The sequence below is a fragment of the Oryx dammah genome, unplaced genomic scaffold, assembly GCF_014754425.2.
Source record: "Oryx dammah isolate SB20612 unplaced genomic scaffold, SCBI_Odam_1.1 HiC_scaffold_1, whole genome shotgun sequence".
Lineage (NCBI taxonomy): Eukaryota > Metazoa > Chordata > Mammalia > Artiodactyla > Bovidae > Oryx > Oryx dammah.
The window spans coordinates 77,917,281-77,940,515 of record NW_024070185.1 but is presented as its reverse complement, the minus strand read 5'-3'; the positions used below and the strand labels follow the sequence as shown (position 1 = coordinate 77,940,515).

The following is a 23,235-nucleotide window of genomic DNA, read 5'->3' as shown; positions in this document are numbered from 1 at the left end:
CTCTTTGCCTCCAAGGATATATTTGTTCCATACTTGGGCTCTTCTCAGTTTTACCACTTCTCCTGTTACTCATTATTTCTTTCCCTCAAGTCTACTCTGTAGCTTGCACAATTCCGTGGAAGTTTCCTGAGCTTGTCGTTTTGTTTCAGGCAGCTACCCTTTCCCTGTGCAGTTTTCCTTGCCTGGTAAATTCCCTCAGCCTTCTCTTTTTTTGCCTGTAGTTTTTCAAAATCTAGCTGAGGCAATATCCTTCTCTCCTGTTGACACTGATTCTTTTCTTATACTGACATAGCTTCTAGCTCCATGATGAGTAACTTTTGTTTTGGGCATTCAGATGATTACTCATATGATGTAGGGCTTTTCTTCATATAATGTATGTAGTCATACAGAGAATAGGTAGGGTGCACATAGTCCAGATTCTGTAGTAGTTTCCTCTGTTTTGAAGTTTATCCCACTGACAGCTCTATACACATACACAAGATCCAGTGTGTTCCTAAAGGGCAGTGGCTGCCTTGTTGATTCTTGTACTTCAGATATTCATGTGTTTAACAAATGTAAATTTTGCCAAAAGAATCTTGTTTGTTAATAACAGAATTCTTTGACTAGTCTTAGTGACTCACTGAGACAAGCCAAAGCCAGGTTTACTTCATTCTATGTTGGAACATAAGAGCAACTTAGACCCTCTGCTGCTGGATTTAATAACACTATCTTGTTTCCCAACCTAGGACTGAGAAACATCTTGCCTATTACAACAGCAAAGGTGCCAATTGTAAAGTTCTTCCATTTGAGAAGCGGGCTAGAAGTGGACATCAGTTTGTATAACACATTGGTAAGATTTTCCCTAGACTTTTTCTTTATGGAGATTAAGGGGAGGAAGTATCTCTTAATTTACTCAGTCTTTAAGTAAAATTAAGCCATTCATTTCATCATATTCATTCTTTTAGTAGTTATTAGTGCTTACTAAGTGTCTGGCAGTGTTCTGAGATTGGAGATATAACAGAATTGAGTTAATATTAGTATTCATTAAAATGAGGTCAGAGTGGCAGGTGTTTGTTTGTTTGTTTGTTTGTTTGTTTGCTTGAACTTTGGAAAGGGGGTGTGTGTGTGTCTTTGGTCTCAGACCTGGTTTGTTTTCAAGGCTCTCTGGAACCTCTCTGGCCCCTAAGGACATTTAATATGAATACTAGGCAGGGATACAGATCTTATGTTGAGTTAAAGGCAACTGATTATTTTTATAGCCCATATTTTCTAGGAATGTTTAGACTAAGGTGGCCTGAGATCAGATGTCACTTGTAATTATTATCTAGTAAGTTAGTAAAGCTACTCTGTTGGGGAAAAATATTAGTTTCGATCTAAATGTCTTCATCTTAAAAATGAATTACACTGTAAACCTATTCAGAATATTTCACCTTAAAACTTTTTAAGGTAGTATAATTTCCCTTTTAACAGGCCCTTCATAACACAAGACTCTTATCTGCTTATGCAGCCATTGATCCCAGAGTGAAATATTTGTGCTATACTATGAAAGTATTTACAAAGGTAGGTATGCTTACTCCTGAGATTTCCTCAGGAAATTTCTTTACATCTTTAAACCTTGTTGAAAACGTAAGAAACAAACTCAGTCATGTAGAAAACAAACTAGTGGTTACCAGTAGGGGAGACAGGGATATTATGGGATTAAGAGACACAAACTACTATATGTAAAGTAAATTAGCAACAAGGATATGTTGTACAACACAGGGAATGTAGCCACTGTTTTGTAATAACTTTTTCTTTTGGCCTCACCGGATTTTAGCTTACTGACCAAGAATAGAACCTGGGCCCTCCACAGTGAGAACACAGTCCTAAACACTGGACCACCAGACAGTTCCCTGTTTTGTAATAACTTTAAATGGAGTATAATCTGTAAAAATATTGCATTACTGTGTTACACACCTGAAACTAATATAATATTGTAAACCAACTATACTTCAATTAAAAAAGAAAAAAGAAAACATAGGCCTATATTTTTAAAGAACCATAGCCAACTATTTGAGAAGCCCTACTGAACAAACTAAAATGTTACCTTAATTTTACATGATAACCTAATATTGCTTGTGGCTGATAGTTCCACAGCTTTGTTGGGGTTTGTTTTACTTTTTGATTTTTTTTGTGGGGGGTGGTCTTATTTGGTTTTGTTGGCATATATTAGCATTTGAAAGGTATGATTTTTATCTTAGTGCCCTCTAGAAGCACCTTACTTTTAGTGACAATAGAATAGCTGCAAGTGTAGCAGAAGACATTGGTGATCTTTCATTTGTTCCTCCTTTTCCTTACCCCAGATGTGCGATATTGGCGATGCTTCTAGAGGCAGCTTATCGTCATACGCATATACGCTCATGGTGCTATATTTTCTCCAGCAGAGGAATCCACCAGTTATTCCTGTCCTTCAAGAGGTATTAGTAAAGGAAATTGTATTTGTCATCTGTAGAGCTGGATGATTTTTGAGCCCTTTTCCTTCTCTAAAATTCTGTGGTTCTGTAGTTAAAATTTTTACTATTTTCCTACAAGTTTTTGTATCAATGCGCTAAGTTTGTAATCCATACTAATAGTTTAAAAATTAATTTCAGATATACAAAGGTGAAAAGAAACCTGAAATATTTGTTGATGGCTGGAATATTTATTTTTTTGATCAAATAGATGAACTGGTACGTATTTTAATAGTAAAGATTTTTTACATCCTTGACTGAAAGTTAGCTATTCTGTGCTGTAGTGTAGATGGTCAACAATTATATTATCACTTGTTATATTATATTTATTTATATTGTGATAGTAAAAAAAAAACCTAGCATATACAGATGATTCCTTTGAAGTTGAAAATATTTTTTAAGCCAGGTGAGTTTCTAGGGACTGTACCCAGGATTTCTTTACTGACTAATAATTCAAAATGGTTAAGTAGCTTTACTCCAAATGAACAAATAATTTGCTCTGTGATTTCCTACAGAATTTAGAAAAACTCTTGAGTTACAGAAGTATAATAACTAGGTATCACCAAGGCTCTAAAATTTATTTCTAGATTCTTCTACAAACATGCATTCTGAGGTTTGACATTTAAAACCCAGAGCATTTTCTGTCTCTGGGTCATAGGTTAGAGATTAATAAACTCATGTAAATGATACTTTAAAACAGAAAAGTTTTATAATTGTTTTTATATATTTAAACTCTAGTTAATTAAAATAAATCCAGATTTATTCCCTAAGATACAAATGACTATTGATATTAACACTTTACTATAGAGCATGAAATCTCTTGTTCCTTCTATTTCTAGCCCAAATATTGGCCAGAATATGGAAAAAATACAGAATCTGTTGGGCAGCTATGGTTGGGACTTCTTCGTTTCTACACAGAGGAATTTGATTTTAAAGAACATGTAATTAGCATCAGGAGAAAAAGTCTGCTTACAACTTTTAAGAAACAGTGGACATCAAAATACATTGTTATTGAAGGTACTAATAAAATCTAACTTAAAACTGAATAGAATGTAGAGATTGAACTGTTGAGGGTATTCTTGGTCCTTGCAGAGCTCTTCCCAAACCACGTGAGCCACTGATCAGGACGCGCCTAGCAGTTGCCCCGTTACTGTCCATGTCAGGCAGACTTGTCTGTTTCCTTTTTTTTTTAATGACTGATGCCTTCGTGTGGGATTTCTTACAAATCAAAAAATCTTTGTTCACCATAAGTCCTTTATCTTTGTTTAACAAGTTCTGGAGAATAAGGTTGCTATAGAGATAAGCCAGCTTCCAAAATTTGTCATTTAGTTTGCCCATGCTGAATGCTAGGATTCATGGGCCATATGTGTTTGTATTTGATTGTTTATTTCCAATTTGGGGGATTTTTGTTTTTATCTTTGTAGATTTTTTGTATTAACTTTATATATATTTGTATGTACCCAGATAAATTTATATATATGTAAACTTTTTTCTTTTAGATATTTGTGGTCATTATTCTGAGACTTGCTTTTTACACTGAATGGTTTTACTTTGATCCTCTATTCTGTCTATACACCAAATTATTTTCAGTGGTTGTTCAGTATTGATTTGTATGGTTGATTTACAATGTTATACTAGTTTCCTGTGTACAAAATAGTGTTTCAGTGTTTTTATAGAGTATACTACATTTAAAGTTATTATAAAATATTGGCTGTATCCCTTGTGCTATACAGTATATTCTTGTTGCTTATTTATTTTTTACATAGTAGTTTGTGTCTCTTAATCTCATAGCTCATCTCGCCCCTCCACACTTCACTTTCCCTACTGGCAACCACTAGTTCTCTATATCTGTGAGTCTGTTTCTGTTTTGTTACATTCATTTGTTTGTTTTATTTTTTAGATTCCACCTGTAAGTGATCAATTTGTGGGATTTTAATTTTAAAGACAAAATGGAGTTTAAATGCTTAAAAATGGAATTGACAATGCTTAAGAAACATTTTGTTGATTTTAGTCTTCTGTAATTTTTTTAACTGTAATCACCTAAATAATGTGTTACTTTAGATGTTCTATTGTCATTACTTCTTCTTATTGACTTTATTAAAATACGATGACTACTTACAAAATTAAATTCAGATGACCATGGATTATGGATATGGTTATAACTTTTTAGTATCCCGTAGCTAAAAACAGAAGTTTGTCTTAAACCTTTCCATTATCACAGTGGATTCTTATGGTCTGCCAATTATTAATTTTTTTTAAAATTTTTTGAAGCCTCATTACCTTTTGCTTTTAACTTTATTTATAAATGAGCCATTAGTAATAGGCTGTCTTAGAAGGAAGACTTCTGACTAGTTTTTCTAGAATCGAGAAATGTCAGTGGTGGTAGTTTGTAGTGTTTGTACAGTAACTAATATTGTAGCATCTCTGCTACACCAAGCAAACACCAAAAATACTTCCACATAGCACACACATAAAAGTCACCAGAGGAAAGCATGACCAAACCTTCTAGAAAGGTAACCTTATACCAATTATTAGTATAGGGTTAAACTAAGTGAAGGATGCTTCTCTCCAGTAAACTCATAATGGCTCTAAATCCCAAATGGTATACCCCAGTTACTGTACATTAGAAGCATAACAAGACAACCAGAAGGATGCCTCTTTTTACTTCTTTACTCCTCTTATATGTACTGTATACATCCTCCATTTTCTTAAGTAATGAGATGATCCTCAAAAAAGGTTTTGTTTTGTTTTGTTTTCCCTTTGCTTGTCTTTGGTTTTGTTTTGTTTTGTTTGTTCGTTTGGTTTTGTTTTTAAGATTTATCTGTTTATTTTTGGCTGCATGGGTCTTGTTGCCATGCACAGGCTTTGTCTAGTTCTGGAGACTGCAGGGCACTTCCCAGCTGCAGAGAGCGCAAGGGCTTCTCATTGTGGTGGATTCTCTTGTTGTGGAGCATGGGCTCTAGGGCGTCACTAGTTGTAGTGTGTGGGCTCAGCAGTTGTGGTATCCAGGCTTAGTTGCCCTGCAACATGTGGAATCTTAATTCCCCAACCAGGGATCTAATCTTAGTCCCCTGCATTGGAAGGCAGATTCTTGACCACTGGACCAACAGGGAAGTCCCAATAAGTGTATTTTCCAAAATGATTTTTAGTAAGGCTGTTAATTAGCAGGAACATTCAGTGGTAAAATGTTTTAAATGTATTTGTGTCCTCTATATGCCTCTAAAACTAGTATGATTTGGTGATACCAGACTAATGTCTTTTCCAAATAGTATTTTGTTGTCCAAAATGAAGCATCTTCTCATAATGTGAAGGACTCTTTAAGAATTCATATATAAAGCAATATCCTCATTTTTGATGGATAATTTTAGGGAAAAACTTTCCATATATTTAGAAATAATAGCACTTAGCTGTATTATAGACTTGAAGCTCATTAAAAAGGCACTCATTTTAATACTTTTAAGTATGTAACACTTTCTTTTTGTTACATAGACTTCACTTAATGTATAAATAGTGGTATTTCCTATTTATCTTTTTTTTTGTTTTCATTAATTTTCTTTACTTAGATCCATTTGATTTGAATCATAATCTTGGAGCTGGATTATCAAGGAAAAGTAAGTTTTGCTTTGTTTATAAATAATAATGCTTTCTCTTTTCCTGTTAATCCATTTAATTGAGACTTTACTCTTTTTTTCTAAGTGACAAATTTTATAATGAAAGCATTTATTAATGGGAGAAGAGTATTTGGGATTCCAGTGAAAGGATTTCCAAAGGACTACCCCTCAAAAATGGTAAGTGGCTGTTGGAAATACCAAAAAACCAGTTCCAAAAGCCTTTTAAGCACGTAATTTGTATACATTACTTGAGTAATAACCTAAATACTTGAAGGTTTGGTGAGTCTAGCCACAATTAAAGCCTTTTCATAAACATAGCTTATTTTGAAGCCATTTGTCAGCAGCACAGGGAGAGATAGCCAGAAGTGAAGTTTGGGTGGATTTTCCTAGGTTTAGGAAAATCTAAATTTTCCAGTCTGCTTGCAAAGAGTAATAAATACTTTAATGAAGCTAGGAGAGACACAGTGCTCCCTTTGCTAAAAATCTGTCATCATATAACCTGATACTCAGGTTTTTATGGAACCACACTCAATAAAAGCAAAACAAAATTACATTATAAAAATTCATTTCAGTGAGAAAAGGGGAAGGGGCTAGGAACTAGAGTGTTTCGTGTTAAAAATAAAGGGGGTTGTCTCATGCATTAATTTTCCTAATTAAGACTTTTTAAATGAACCTTAAGTTATCAGGTATGTTAGCATGTTCAGCGTTTGATTATATCTCTGCATCTAGTTTTTGCTAGATATTGCTGTGGCAGTCTTCTATACCCTGCTTCTGAAACTTGTTGTAACACATCACCTGGGGATTTTGTTAAAATGCAGATTCTAATTCAGGAGGTCTCAGGTGGGCCCCAAGACTGCATGTCGTGCAAACCCCCAGGTGATGCCACCTCTGCTGGTACCCAGCTTCATTACAGTGGTAAGGAGGCTAGAATCCAGGCCATTGTCTTTCCTTTCCTCTGATACTTTGCTTCAGAAGCCACAGCAAAGCAACAACACGTAGCTTCTTTCTTTTTAGGTTTTAGCCTTTTCTTTTTATGAGAAAATAAAGTTTTTGTACCTAGCCTCAGTTTTCCCCAAGTCCTAGGAAGCTGACTCACAGGCATATGTAATGCTCTTGTTCAGAGTTGTGCTGGGGAAAAAGGTAGGGTTAAAGTGTTCTGCACAATGAAAAGGAATGAACCAAAATGAATTCAGGTAAACCTATCCGGAATTATACCTCTTAGTGATTTTAGATTTTTGGATTTAAACAGTATGATAATAATTATTAAAAATAATGATTTGTCAATGTTGAGATATAAAATCCGTGATTGATACTGGTTAGCTTTTGTGTTTGGATCTGATATTAGTAGTTTAGGTTTTTATGCATTTATATTCTGCTAGGAGTACTTTTTTGATCCAGATGTACTAACTGAAGGAGAACTGGCCCCAAATGATAGATGTTGCCGCATTTGTGGGAAAATTGGACACTTCATGAAGGACTGTCCTATGAGGAGAAAGTAAGTGAACATTCAGAAGGGTGGTTTTGTTTTTATTTTCTTACTGCACCAGTTTTCAAATGAGGTTGTCTTGTACCAGGAAATAAACTTATATTAAACCCAGAAGTTCTCAGATAACTTTGAGATTTTTTACAAGGAAAATGAAGTGATTTAAAACCTGACTTTAAGTCAGATGGCTAGGATTAACTTGAGTGTACAGGAGACAGTCTTCCAGGCCTCGTCCCTTTTCCTAATTTTGGGCACATCCCTAATCACCCCTTGATCATTGGGTTATTACACTCTCCAACAAGGATGGAAGAGAGAAGAGGAAACTGAAATTCTTCCATTTTACAGCAGTGAGAAGTCCGGAATCATTTCAGTCATTGAAAAGTAAAATGGGTTTTTTTTTTAGGATCTCAGTTATATTTCTGATATACAATAACGGGTGTACTGTGTGGGAATTTAGACTCAGTAATACTGTACTGCACTATAGGACCCTTCACTTGTATGCATTTTAATTCTTAATAATTGTTGTGGTGACCTACTCGATTTGGTCATTATGCTTTCTTCTGATAATGTTTTCAGGAAGGCAGAGGGAGGTGTTTTTGGTTGGTTGCTTGCTTGGGACATATTCTTGTTTTGTGGTGGTGGTATTTTTAAGTGGACGATAATATTCTCATTTAAAAACATGGTACTTAAATCACCATCTGGAATTTGAGGCTCTTATTTATTACTTTATTTTTTATTCAGATAATAGCCACTGATTCTGTAGGGCAAGGAAAAAATAATTTTGACAGTTTAAGAGCGCAAAACTCCTTGTAACCATTGTTCTGTTGTGAACCTAAAGTTTTATGTCTCAAGTTTCCAGTGCTAGTAAAGAATGCTGCTGCTGCTGCTAAGTCACTTTAGTCATGTCCAACTCTGTGCAACTCCATAGACGGCAGCCCACCAGGTTCCCTGTCCCTGAGATTCTCCAGGCAAGAACACTGGAGTGGGTTGCCATTTCCTTCTCCAGTGCATGAAAGTGAAAAGTGAAAGTGAAGTCGCTCAGTCGTGTCCAACTCTTAGTGACCCCTGGTGGGCCAGAAAGTTTTAAGAAATCGTTCCAAAGATAATTTGAGTTTCATTACATCAGTACCAGAGTAGGTATTAAATTAAGGAGTTCTGCTAATTGCAAAAACTGATTTCACAGCATTAGAGTAATTGTGAAAATGAACAATTACACCCTTAAGCTCTGAAGGTACTTCTTAATACATTATTGACCAGAGACATATTAATGCCACAGGTGATAGTTTCTGCAGAAATCCCCCAGTCAAAAATATGTTAATAGAGAAGATGGACTAAAATTCTTATTTTTCCCTCTGATGCCTTCTGTATCTAGTTGTCTCCTAAACCTGGAGGGGTCTTAATACTTTGTTAGGTTTCTGTTCAGATTTTTCCTACTAGTATTATATCTTCTACAGAGTGAGGCGACGGCGAGATCAGGAAGATACCCTGAACCAAAGATACCCTGAGAACAAAGACAAAAGAAGCAAAGAAGATAAAGAAATTCAAAACAAGTACACAGAGAGAGAGATATCAACAAAAGAAGATAAACCCATGCAGTGCACACCTCAGAAAGCCAAACCAGTGAGGGCAGCTGCTGAGCCAGGGAGAGAGAAAATCCTCAGGCCACCAGTGGAAAAGTGGAAGAGACAGGAGGACAAAGACTTAAGAGAAAAACGTTGTTTTATTTGTGGAAGAGAAGGGCACATTAAAAAGGAATGCCCTCAATTTAAAGGCTCTTCAGGTATGGATGCCCATCATGCCTTGATGTTTGCACTCACATCTCAAGGGAAATCTCTTTTTTAGGGTTCTTAACTATTTTAGTTATATGTACAGATCTATTTACTGGGTAAGATTTTGTTTTTCAGAAGGTAAACCCACCTCCCCCATCTTTACAATTCTCTATGTGTTTTTAAACACTTGTTCCTGGTTTTTTAAGAGGCTTGTCAGTCTGGTTGACTCTGATAAGTTTGGTTGACTTTTCAGATAAGATTATCAATGAATTGAAGACCTAGTAATCCCCAGTACTTAAAAAATGTAACTTAAGACAGAGATCCCCAACACCCCCCAGGCCATGGACCAGTACTGATCTGTGACCTGTTAGGATCCGGGCTGCACAGTGGAAAGTGAGCAGTGGGTGAGCAAATGAAGCTTCATGTGCTGCTCTCCATCACTCCCCATGGATTTCATTACCTCCCGAACTACCACCCTCCTGCCCCCCGTTTACCACCCCCCAGCACCCAGTCCATGGAAAAATTGTCTTCCATGAAACTAATCCCTGGTACCAGAAAGGTTAGGGACTGCTGACCTAATTAACCAGAAAACAAGCTACCACTTACTTGAGCTTTCCCAACTCAGTATGTACACTTTTGAAATGGAAGAGCCATGGGTAGGCATAGCTGAAGTGATCTCAGGACACCATACTTCACTTACATTGTTTAAACACATGTGCTCACAGGCCTAAAAAGGGGAGTAGAAGAAGGGTGATACAGTTAACGGTGCCTCTACCTGCAGAGAATTACCTTTGCATTTCATCATTTTCTTCAGTGAGCATGGTCACTCTTACAATAAGGAAAAATGTATTTTCTGTCTGTAGTTGAACATCATCCATAGATCTTGCCCCTGTGAGTTGTTGGATCTTAATTTGCTTTTTCTGTGAAATGGGTGAAGCATCCATTTGGGGCATATTTTTAACAGACTATTAAAAGTAAGGGTACCTTGAAGAGGGGAGGGTAAGTTACAGTTTACAAGGCGGTTTATACACTCTCACTTTTCTCAGAGCAAACCTGTGAAAGTGGATGAAATTTATTTAGCATAAAAATGAAACCCTGAGAAATAATGTTTTCTATTAAAGTAGTGACCCTGTTTGTGTCCTCAATTATTAAGTGTTTATGGACAGCATAAAAAACGTCAGCACTGAAAGTTTCCTTAAAATACTCACTCTAGTCCTTGTCGTTCCTGGAACACTGATACCTCTCTTCCACTTTATGATACCCTATCAGCAATATAGTATCTCTTTTTTTAAGATAGGAAAGTTTTAGATCAGCCATCCTTATTTTTTTAAATGAGCTTTATATGAAAAGTAAGTTCTTAAATTGTTTTATTATCAATTTTAAAATAGAATGTAAATGTTTATGAAATGTTTTTACAGCTTCAGCTTGTCCTACTTCTAAGGAATTCAAACTTTTATTGCCCTCACAAGGGACATATAGCAGAATAAAATGATGTTATAAGGGTAAAATGTTTAAAACAAATTAAAATAAAAGCAATAGCTAATGTTCATTGAGCACTTTCAGTGGGTCAGGCACTATTTAAGTACTTTACATCGGTAAACTCATCTAATTTTCACCAGAGCCCCATTAACTGGTGTTATTTTGATATCCTCAGTTACAGATGAGGAAACTGTAAACAGTATATGTAGGTAAGATGTAATACAGTCTCATCAAAATTCCTTTTGTAGGCTACCCTTCAGAACAGCTGTCTGCTTTTACTCCGAGCAGGAAGTACATGGGCATTGCCTTCCTCTTTGATACAACAAAGTGGTGCAGGGATGCCCCTGCACTCCCCCAGCTTGGATGGATCTCTTCTTTCTAGCTAGTGGCAAGTTGTAAGTTGCCAGTAGTAAGTGGAGTAAATAAAATAAGTAAAGCTCTCAAAATAGTAAAAGTAGGGAATTCCCTGGTGGTCAAGTGGTTTGAACTTGGCACTTTTACTGCTGTGGGCCTGGGTTCAGACCCTAGTCAGGGAACTAAGATCCTACCAAAATTTTTAAAACAGAGCAATGATCCTGGCCATCTAGAGGGTAGCAGCCAATCAAGAGGGACAGGGGATGTCCTGGGACAGGGATGAGGTATTATCAAATATACAGAAAACACTGGAATCTTGTTTCCTTCAGACTGCCATGTTTTCATATTAAATCAAGTAGTCATAATGTAAAACAAAAAGAGGAGAGGCGGGCTTCCCTGGTATCTCAGACAGTAAAGAATATGCCTGCAATGCAGGAGACCTGGGTTCAGTTCTTGGGTCAAGAAGATCCCCTAGAGAAGGGAATGGCTACCCCCTCCAGTATTTTTGCCAGAAGAATTCCAGAACAGCCTGGCAGGCTACAGTCCATAGGGACACAGAGTCAGACACGATTGAGTGACTAACACACACACACACACAGTAAAAAGAATTAAGAGAGGAGTGGGGCTAAAGTATGGTGAATTTCCTCCAATAGCAATTAAAAATAATCAGCTTCTGTCTAAAGATTATGTTCTTCCATCTCATTTCTTCTAATACATTAGAATTTTGTCCACATAATATTTTGAGTAGAGCTTCTGTTGTCTCAACAGAAAATCTTTCTGTGAAAGTTTGAAACAGGGCCACTGCTTTCAATTTAAAGTAGGAACAAAAAGTGCTCATTTCTTTCTCAGGTCTGTCTAAATCAGATTGTGTATTTGGATCCCCTTCTTTGAGACCATCTGGCACATTTGTTCAGGTAAACCTAGCTCAGACCTGAGCAGGAAACCCTCCCATCTCTGCCTCTCCTGCAAACACTCTGAGCACAGGCAGCTCTGGGCCATTTGCTCGGGAGGGGCTGGGTAGTTCAGGTGGCTCCTCTGCTGTGCCCGAGGTGCCGTGTGCAGTGAGCTTGCTGTGCACTGGCTGCCGGGCGTGCCTTTTGGGGTCCTGCAGATGTGTCTTGCTTGTCGATTAACTTGCAAAGTTCTGCCACCCACATGCCTAATTTCAGCTCTCCTTGGATTTGGTTACAGTTTTCAGACTGTTGCGGATGCTGTTCCTTTCGACTTTGTAAACCAGTCTATTTCGTTTTTTAGGCAGTGCTTTTACATGAAGACCAAAAGAAACAAAAAACATCTATATTTTTGAGTCCCCAGTCAGGTATGTGGGTTTTTTAAAAAAAACAAATGTGTGTTGTTTTATTTACTGCATAGTGTACCACATGCCTTTTGAGGCACTTCCTTTGAATAAGTGGTTTTAACAGCGATTGGACATCAGAATAACCTGGGGAGCTTTTGAAAATACACTTGCCTTGCCCCCACTTTTCATTTGCTAAATCAGATTCTTTGAGGGTTAGGCTTAAGCCTGTTTTTTTTTTTCTTTTTTTTTTTTTTTTTAATTTTCTAGGTGATTCTTTCACCATTCTTGAATAGGAACCATAGTCTCCAATTATTTGTTTCTCTTCTACACTTTTTGTTTCTGCTTTGAAATTGCCACTGTCTTGTCAGCAGTATATTCTCCTCATGGAGATTATTTGCCACCAAAGAAAGTAATTGTGGGCCTGAACACTCTGTCTCAACTATGTCATTTACTAGTTCCTTCAACAAATATTAAGCCACACCTCCCACCCACCCACCCCCTCCAAGTGTGGGGTGTGGGCCTAAATACTGAAGATAAAAGCCCCTTCTCTCATTTACTCTGCCTTCTTGTCAGAAAAGAGACAGACATATTTCACACGGCCACAGATGTTAAGAAATATAAAGAAGGAAAAGGAGAATGTTAAGAAGGAGGCAGCCTCTGATAAAGTAACATTTCAGCAAAGAAAGTAAAAGGAAGAACTTGGATTTAGACTCTTACAACAGAGCTGAAAACAGTTTTGTCCCAAGTGGTGACACTAAGCCGGATGAGGCAGAGGAGGGTAACTGGAGGTGAGGTTAAGGTACACGACTGTGGGTCACACAGCTCCTTCCTCAGTGGTAGAGATGGGTTTTTTTCCTCTGTATGAGATGGACAGCTGTTGGAGGCAAAGGAGTGGTAGAATTGTCTTAAAAGGTTCACTATGACTGCTGAGGAGGCAAGGGTGAAAAACCAATAAGGAGGCTCCTTCTGTAGTTCAGGGGAGAGATGAGGACAGCTTGGACAGGGGTGGAAGGGATGGAGGAAGTGAGGTCTGCTCATGTTCCTGGAGACTTTAAAGGTAGTGCCGACATGATCATTGATGAGTTGGATGATAAGACATGACAGAAAATCATGAGATTTTGAGACTCAGAGGTGACACTGTGATTTTTCGTTCTGAGCAGCTAGAAGAGTGAAGTTTGAATTTCCTGTGCTGAGGAACCATCAGGAAGAACAGATTATGGGGAGACATAGAGTTCAGCTTTAAATGTGTAAGTTTTAAGAGACCTGCTAGATATTGTGGTAGAGGTGTTGAATAGCCAAGTAGATATAGGAAAGAGCCTGGCATTTAGAGCAGAAGTCCCATCTGCAAATACAAATTTGAGGATGATCAGTATGTAATTGATGGTAGTTAAGCCCTGGATCTGACTGCAGTCACGTAGGAAATACATGCAGATAGAAAAGCATGTAGAGGCTTAGGCAAAATAAACCAAGGAGACAGAAACACACCCGCAGAAAAGAATGTTTAACAGTGGGGATGGAGAAGCGGCGAGTTTGATCTTTTAATGGAGTTTTAATGGAGAAAGTGCCTCAAAGAGGGGGCAGTTGGCTTTGTGCAAATTGCTTCTGATAGGCCTGTTCAACGAAGACTGAGAATGCTGCATTTTATTTGGCAACACAGAAGTCCCTCACTGTGACTTTGAAAAGAGCCATTTCTTTGAAATAGGGGGCATAAAAACCTGATTGTAGGGAGTTGTGCGGAGAAGTGCTTGAAGAATTGTAGGGTACCTGACCTCAGCTATGGCTGCATAGTGCCAGGGCCCCCATCCCTACCCAGTCCCCCCAGGCCCAAGGAAAGATGCTAAAAGGGAGGAGAAAATAGGATGCTATGAAGGCCTTTCTTGGTGTTTCAAGAGTAGTTTTAATCCTGAAATAGAAGGGAGAAATTTGAGGAGTAAAAGAAAAATCAAAGTAACTTTAACATATAATGAATCACTTTTTCAGCTTTTTTAAGGGGATGAAACTATAAATCATGATGCAAACAGCTGGCCTTTAGACACTTAACTAGTTTTGTTTAGTATCTCTTTCTCTTCCCCTCTCTAATTTTCAATAAAGTAGGATTAAAGAAGGGAAATTGTTTTTAAAAAAATAGAGCATGTGTACTCTTTAAATTGATTGTATAGTTGATGAGAAAAGTTTTTGAAATTTTAAAGCTTCCTTGATAAAAACCTGACGGTTTTATATATAATGTAAAACAAGCTGCCTATTTTGTGGTCAGCTTTTACATGTTGTATATTATTGCTAAGGTGCAAACAATGTTTGCTTGTAGATTGGAGAGCTGCCTGTGTTAGTTATAAAGAATGAAGAGGCTAAGCCGTCCAATCAGGTGTCAGTTTCTGAGAGAGAGTGCCTCCAGAGCTTCGGCAGCTTCCCCAGCCCCCACGGCAGATAGAGCTCTTCCCTGCTGTCACCAGCCCAGGCTGCAATAAGCCAGGGCACAGTGGTCTCACCCTGGGAAAGCTAAGGAAGCTCCAGGCGAAGGGCATTTGGTTGTCTCTACTTCAAATGTTAACAAGGAAAATAAATTGAATTATTAAATTATTTAAGTACTTCTGTTTGTTAGTACCAAGATGAATTATCTCAAGTATATAAAATGATCTACTTAGAAATAGGCATTTATTTTTATAATATGTGAATATTTTACAGTTTTGCTTTTTTAATATTGGGAAAAACATTCGAAATGGCATCAAGTTTCTCTACAATCAGACTGAGGTAGAATATCCCAAAGAGAAACAGAAATCTTCGAAGAATTGTCACCCTTACCCAAGAGGGGAACATGGTGTCCATGAAAGGTGAAGACATAGGAGATTCTGTAAGAACAGGCAAGAGCAGCTCTTTCCTGGGAAGGTTTTGTAATTGTTCTCATTGGAATGCATGGACTTAAAAATAAGAAAAGTTCTACTGGGAAAACCCTCAAAATGAAATAGAGTGAAATGAGAATGAGGTCTGTTCTGAGAGGATTTGATTGACAGTGGGAGTAGCCATGACACATGGATGAGGAGATTTGACAAGCTGCTCTGGAAGCTACTTAAGCAAATGAAAGTGTTTTGGAGACAGACTCCTCTGCAGTTTGTGGGGTTATTTCCCATAGATCCTCTGAGAGTTTGAAGGTCACATAGTTACCAGATGTAAAGAAGCCAAAAGACTTGCTTTTACAAACTTCAGCCTTGAATAGGCATTTCCAGAACACTTAAGAAAATACTGGTCCTTACTTAGTTGAGATTTGTTTTGTCAAAGATAAGGTGTTTATGAATATCAGCTTTGCCGTCAGATTGCACGGTGTGATTTCTGGCTTTGTGATCTTATCCTCCATTGCTTCAGTTTCCTCATCTGTTAAAGGGGATTATAATAATACTTATCTTGTAGGACTGTTGCAAAATCTATGTAAAAGCACTTAGAACAGTACCAGCATGATGTGAGAGTAGAGGTTGGTGGGCCAATGGTGTTTGGTGTTCTGCAGGACATCTGTCAGCATTGCTTCTGCTAAAGATTTTACGCATCTTGAAAGTAAAATGTTAATATAACTTCTTAAGTGGGGAAAAGTACAGATGTTAGACATATACCTAGAAATGGCAATACCAATTGACAGTAGGTTAGGATTTCAATAAATTATCTTCTGAGTGAAAGATTTACATATTTATAAATCTTTTGAGTAACCATAAAACTTAAGCTTACTACAGAAAAAAAAAATTTGCAATAAATAAGGTTTGCTTTCTACCAGGAAAAAAAAATTATAGATGGTTAAAACCATCTTTTCTAATAAACTCAAGTTAATGACAATTGTTAATACTGTCAAATTTATCCATGAAAAATTTATACAAGTTATGTATGTTGTTATGTGAAATGTCTCAACATTAAATAGGATTAAGTTTCCAGAAAGCTCTTTCTTTTCACAAACTTTATTTATCTGTGATGCATGGGTGGTTTCCTAAGGAGAAGCTGCTAGTGTGTAGAGCCCCTGCTCTTCGGCAATAGCTGAATTGACCTTAGAAGAAAGAGGTGAGCTCCTCTGAGCTCCAGGTTTGTAAAATTGGCAAAAGCACCATCTTTCTCGTGCTGCTGTGCTTAAAGCAGCCACCCACATCTGACAATCAACCAAGTTCTCTTTCCTCTCCTGATACTTCCTCCATTCCACTAAGCTACATATAGTTCCTGACTCTCAAATTAGACAGCAGTAGATAGAAGATTCCACAAGTTTCCTTGCTCTTGTTTCCTCCCTCCCTCACATACACACAGCTAACAGTGCCTTAGATGTTCAGTAAATTTTATTGATTAGAGGTGGACTCATTTTGACAGAGTAAAGAAGAGTGGGAGAGTGATCAAGAAAAAGAGCTTTAAAGTCAGACTTACTCTAGTTTGACATCCAGCCCAGTCATTTACTAGCTCCATTACCTCTGTCAAGTTAGTGGACCTCTCTGCCTCAGTTTCCTTGTCCATAAATTGGGGCTAATAGCTCACAGGGCAACTGTAAGGATTAGTTTCATATATGTAAAGCCCTTAACACCATATCTGGCACACATCACTCGATAAATTATTATTACTCTTATTGCTGTAGATAACAGAAAGTCTCCAACTATGCTGACTGTCTAACTTCTAGGACAAATATATAATGGAAATTTTTAACAAAAGAAGAGCATGTGGAGATTGAAGAACCATAGTCATAAACTGTTCGATATGAGAATCTCAAGAAACTAACATTTTTCTATTGCTTAATCTGCTACTGTTTATTGGAAAGAAAATTATTTTTCAAAAGAAACTACCTCTGTATCTTTGTTTATTCCATTTTAATCCAAGGGTTTGAAATCTTAAATATTGGAGATGCTATAAGAGATTGGTGAATATCTTTTCTCCTTTATGATAATGTATACTTTTTTCCTTGACCAGAATGTTATAGCTTACTTATTAAAACAAAAGCACAGTGGTCTTTATGATAGTAAATTTAAAATAATAGAAGCACTTTTTGAAAACCATATGGGAAGATCTTATTATCAGTGAATATATAGATCATTGTTTTCCATACCCTTCTTGATATTCCAGTATATGAACATATATTATATATTTAACTATTCTTTATTAATGGAACTAGTTCTCTTCAAATGTTTGTTATATCAGTGTCTTCAAAACTTTTTTGCTTGCATACTCCCAAAATGTTGAACCACCCATATATTTCCTTGTATGTATTTAAGTTGACATTTCAGTTTTTCATCATAGTTGCAAAACATATAATTTCTGGAGGTTTTTTTTTAAATATTGGCATTTTTAAAACAGAACTTTTAAATCAGTCTTTTTAAATGTATCAAATGAAATATAAATATTATTGCAGAAATTTTACATCTTTTTTTTTTCCTTGAATTCTTTTGTTTCACTTCCATGGAATTTTATCTTAAGATGATATATTTTTATTATATATATTTCAAGCATTTTATTGACTGGCCACAAAAGTGTTCATATAAATTGAATTTTTCAGCTTTTTGTTAAATCTCAAAGTGTAAAAATGTCTTCTAAATTGTTTTTATAGTTGTTAGAAGAATATAATTGACCGAAACCAATGTTACAAATTTTGATTAAAAATTGCTTCCTATGTTTACTTACTGAAAATGACTGTCATTTAATTAGATGAGATTTTTATCCCATGCATTCACTTATCTTCGGAGTAGTACTACTTACTGCATGAATGAAACAGTGAATCATTTCTATTCCTAATCATTTTGTTTATACTTCATAAACATTATGAAGCCTCATTAGTCTTTATAATGGCAAATTAAAAGGGATAGAAATAGGTTTTGGAGTCTGGGAAGGGAAGAGACACAGCAGTGCCACTCAGTTATTTCCATTCCTTTTTAATCAAATTACCAAAAAATCACATAAATCGTATCATCAGAAGTTATTCTGATGGTCATCAGCTATCAGTGTAATTTTATGAAAGCTAAAAATTTGGGCTTTTATTAGATGTATTCCCATTTTGCTACAGATCTCAGCATTTTGTGTGCTTCTCTGCTTCCCAAGGCTTTTTTTTTTTTCACCTTCCGATAATGTGCCACATTAAGAGGTGAATGGTTAGAACACACGTGTCTCTCTCTCTGTCTGTCTTGTGAAAGAGTAGAGAGAAAGTGGTATGATTCCTGAGAACCACCCCAAAGCCTGGTCCACAAAGACATTCTCAGAAAGAACTCAGATAAAAATTGAAGCACTGTGGTCAGCTCTCTTAAAACTCTACCCACTTGTCCTCTTAAGCTATTCAGCAATAGCTTAATACCATGTACCCAAGGTTGAAGACCACTGTCTATATAAAACACTGCAATGTCAGTTTGCATATTTGTCTAGTTATTTCCTCAGGATAAATTTCCACTGAGAAGAATAATAGGTTTAAAAGCAACCATATTTTGACAGTGATACCAATAATGCCACATTGTGATTGTGGACAGTTTCAGAGAGTCAGTCACAATTTTTCCATATCTTTGCTTCATTGAAGATAGTCTTTTTTGCCAGTCTGCTTGAAGTTCTGTTATTACCATTGAATGTTAACAATTTCCCACATTTTCATTTGTGTTTTTTCATGTTACATCTTGGTATTTTTGAGTGTTCATTTTTGTCTTTAGTTCTTTCTACTTAGAAATTTATTCATGCTTTGTCAAATATGTTATAGTATCCTTCGTCACCAGTTTATTATTTTTTCAACTTCATTTATGATTTATTTTGCCATGCATACATTTGTTTTAGTAGTTTAATCTAGCCAACTTTATGGTAATTTCAAGTCATGCTTACACATTTTTAAGAATTTCATGTTCTTCCCCCAGATTACATAAAAATTCATATTTTATTTATAGTAGTTTTTATCTTTTTTTCTTAACCATGTGGCATGCAAGTTCTTAGTTCCCAAGCAGGGGATCAAAGTTCTTAGTTCCCAACCAGGGGATCAAACCCTGCAGTGGAAGCACAGAGTCCCAACCACTGAACCAGGGAAGTCCCATAGTTTTATCTTTGTATGTGTGAATTTTTTTACATGAAGCTTCTTCAGGTATGTTGAGATTTTTAAATACATATATACACATACACCCATATATATATATATATATATGTATACAAGGGATTACATGTTTACATGATAAATAATAAAACTATAAGTATTATTCTTAGAACAGTTTCTTAACATTGGGGCGAAAAAATTTTTTAAGATCTAAATAATATAACAACTACTCATCTGCTAGAGAATTGGCTTTATTTTTTCATATTTTATTTTCAGTCATTTATTATTAATAAGAATTCAGGTACCCATTCTTTTTTAAACTCTTACATATGTATCCTTTAACATATATATCCTTTAGTATACATATCCTTGGTGAATTTTTAAATTTAAATGACTCACACTGTATAATATGAATGTTTTACAACTTGATTTTTATATCTAACAATGATTTTGAAATTTATATATGTTGTATATGGATTTAGTCTCTCTTTACAGTATTGCATCATATGAATACAGAATACTTTATGTAAAATCACCTAGTACATGAGCATTTAAGACTATGGTGTTTTGCTGTTACAGGCAGTGTCATAGTGAACACTCTTGTGTGAGTCTTCTTGAGCATATTTGAGAGATTCTATAGGATTTGAGTTCCTAGAAATCAATTTGTTGTGTCGCAGAGCATTTTCATATGTGCATATGTGCCTTTTCAACTTAGTTAGATACTGTCAGATACCCCCTCATTGGCTGAAACAGTTGCCACTTACATCAACAGTGTTTATTCATACAATATGAGTGAAAAAAATACCGTGGCGTTCTAATGGATATTTTTCTTTACCCTGGTGATCCTAAGCACCTTTTTATATGCTTACTGGCTGTGAAGACCATGTATTTATTATTACATACATTCTAAATATTTTCCTCCAGTATATCTTGTCTTACACCACTTCAGTTTTTAATTTTGAGATAATTAGATGATCGGTTTTCATGAACATGTGATTCATGATTTTAGGGTTGTCTTTCAGAAATTGTTCCCTCACCTGAAGTTGTAAAGATATCCATCTATATTTTTTTTCTAATAACTTTAAAACTTTATTTTTCTTATTTAGATCTTTATTCTATCTAGTTGTATGTAGAGTATGAGGTACCGATATAAATTTTTGTCCCTTAAGTGAAAAGCCTTTCCTCAGTATTTCATGCAGTTTAGAATGTCAAAGACAGATATTTTTGATCAGTAGACTCTATGCGGTATGAATATGGTATTTATACTCATAGAGTGCTTCGATTCTTCCTGCCACATCACTGATTTTTCACTGTGAGTTGACTCTCAGGATATCTTGCTTTGGAAAGTTTGCTTTTGAGGGGGCATAAGTTTGTTTGCATACTTAATAAGTTGACTTTGGACATTTTAGAAAGCATAGTTTAGGCAAATTGAAAGTAAAAGCCATTTATACTTGTTCCATTTTAGAGCATTAACTGTTTGAGTTTTGAAGATAAAATCTTCCCATCTTTTTACATCAATGTAATGATAATAGTTAGCATTGACTGAGCACTTTCTATGTGTCAGGTACTGTGCAGTTGTTTTACCTATATTAATTTATTTAATCTTCACAATAACTCCAAGGGGATGGGTATTATTGTCTTCATTTTACAGATAAGCAAAATGAGGCAATATATATCTGATTAGTGGTGTTTTTCAAATGTGTTTTTTTTTTGTTAATTTTTAGTTTTAATGAAAATACTATTCATGAGGATTTATAACCTTCATGTTTCATGTTATTAATTATCCTCTGCATACCTAATATGTTATTGTGTTTATAATATAATTAGGCATATCACAAGTTTTGGACATTTGAGTTATTTGCATACTTTACAAGGTTTCTATAGTTTATATGAATATTCCTTTAGCAAAATTTGTGCACACCTACCTGTCCTTCTGCTCTTTCAGCAGTTAGTGGTTAAGAATTAACACCTTGTTTCACTTTGCATTTCTTTGAATACCCACTGATACTAATTTTTACCTATTTACATGCTTTTTTTTCTCTTTCATATGTTGCTTTTTCTTTCACCAGCTGTCTATTAGTGTTTGTCTTTTTTCTGTGGATTTGTAATTTCTTTAGTGCTAAGAATAGAAAGCCCTTTTAATAAGTAAAGCATAATGTGGTATATTTAGGAAATTCTTTCCCCACTGCAGAATATTCACTACTTCTTATACTTTGACTCTCTCATATTTAATTCTTAATTCATTTGAAATTAGGTGAGGAGGAAAAGTATGTGAGGAAGGGAACTTATCTATCCCTTTCCTTCCAAAATTACTTGTTTGACACAATACCAGTTATTGAACAGTCCATACTTTGTAGCATTGGTTTGAAATGTGTATAATCAATGTGTGTATATCCTTTGTTAGATACTACTTTCTTGTAAGTAGTCATTTAAGAATTTGTCAATTTTCTTGTTTCATTGAACTATTTGTTTTGACTCCAGAACAAAGTTTATTAACTGTTCTGTGGTGTGCATGTAATCAGCAGTCCTCATTTCTGTCCTGCAGCTGTAAATACAATAAATTTCCTTTTTTCTTTTAAATCAATAAGTTGTGGCTACCATGTCACCATTCACAGCTTCATGTCTGCAGAGGAATGACTCGAGATATTTATTTCTGACCAAAGAATTCTTTGGAGTTTATTCTGTTTGGTTGCAGATGCAAAGCAGAGCTTTAAAAAGTTCTCCTGGCCTCTGTACCAGTATGTAGTGAACATGCATGTCATAACATGACGTCACTCTAGCAGCTCATCTGCATTTAGAAAGAATATGACGAGGCTTTTGTTACACCTTTTTATATCTAGCCAGATGACTTGATTCAAAACAAGTGACAAGTATGAGGTTTCTGTAAATAATTAACCATAAGAAGTAATTGTATAGCGTTTACGATAAACTGAGGCCTGTTTCATTTATGTTGGGTTTTGTTTTTTCCCCTCCTCTAGGTAGCCTTTCCAGTAAATATATGACTCAGGGAAAAGCCTCAGCGAAGAGGACCCAGCAGGAATCATGAGGGAAGGAAAATGCCGCATTCTAAATGGCCACTCAGGCGTTCCTATTCACTTTGAAAATTAGGTTCATTTCACAGGACACAGCAGCATAGATCAGGCTTCAACTTAACATTTAAGGGAAATGTCAGATTTTTTTTAACTTAATGAAATTGTTAATGAGGAAGAAAATGTTTAAAATAGTCTTACCTACTACAGATCCCTATAGATTTAAGGATTTTAATAGAAAGCCATGATGTATGTATTTAAGACAGGTTTAAAAAAAAAAATGTAACTATGGGCCAGTATTCATTGAATACAATTTCAAGCTTTTTAATTATTTCAAAGCACACTAAAAATAGTGGGCTGATAAACTCCAAGTAAATTAATCCTTTTTTTCCTTTATAAATCCTTTTTGTTTGTTTTAAAGAGGGGAAATTATATTTATTGTTGTCAACTGAATCCTTGTGTGAAAGCGTGTCAAAACGTGTGAACTGCTACTGCTGTATTTACAATTTACAAACCTTATTTTATTGATATTTGTAGAATTGATAACGTGAACATGAGTACCTGTGGTGTGAGCCTCCTACAGATGAGCAGTGCCACTGAAGGGCTTTTGGTTTTTTCCCTCTCTAAGTTGACATATAACTACTGTGGTCATAAAAATGAAGTAAGGAAAACAAGAGTCCTGTTTGCTGCTAAAAACATGTGCAAAGGAAAAATGACAAAATAAAAGTAATTTTTACTTTTG

General features: G+C 35.8%; 1 protein-coding gene across 13 annotated transcripts in view; it reads left to right on the top strand.

Moving 5' to 3' along the window:
- TUT7 (terminal uridylyl transferase 7) overlaps positions 1–23,234 on the top strand; it is a 58,229-nt gene extending 34,995 nt beyond the window's left edge. For 2 of the 13 annotated variants that reach the window (XM_040244825.1, XM_040244845.1), the window contains exons 18-30: positions 726–829; positions 1,450–1,539; positions 2,322–2,435; positions 2,610–2,687; positions 3,308–3,485; positions 6,032–6,079; positions 6,165–6,256; positions 7,459–7,574; positions 9,017–9,342; positions 12,014–12,078; positions 12,419–12,482; positions 13,622–13,708; positions 22,443–23,234. In XM_040244825.1, coding sequence (XP_040100759.1) covers positions 726–829; positions 1,450–1,539; positions 2,322–2,435; positions 2,610–2,687; positions 3,308–3,485; positions 6,032–6,079; positions 6,165–6,256; positions 7,459–7,574; positions 9,017–9,342; positions 12,014–12,078; positions 12,419–12,482; positions 13,622–13,704 — 1,358 coding nt within the window. In that variant the 3' untranslated portion in view covers positions 13,705–13,708; positions 22,443–23,234. Of the gene's footprint in view, positions 1–725; positions 830–1,449; positions 1,540–2,321; positions 2,436–2,609; positions 2,688–3,307; positions 3,486–6,031; positions 6,080–6,164; positions 6,257–7,458; positions 7,575–9,016; positions 9,343–12,013; positions 12,079–12,418; positions 12,483–13,621; positions 13,709–17,094; positions 21,196–22,442 lie in introns of those variants that run through there. The other 11 variants (XM_040244862.1, XM_040244835.1, XM_040244887.1 and 8 more) reach the window with 11 other exon arrangements.
- The last annotated feature ends 1 nt before the right edge of the window (position 23,235 follows it).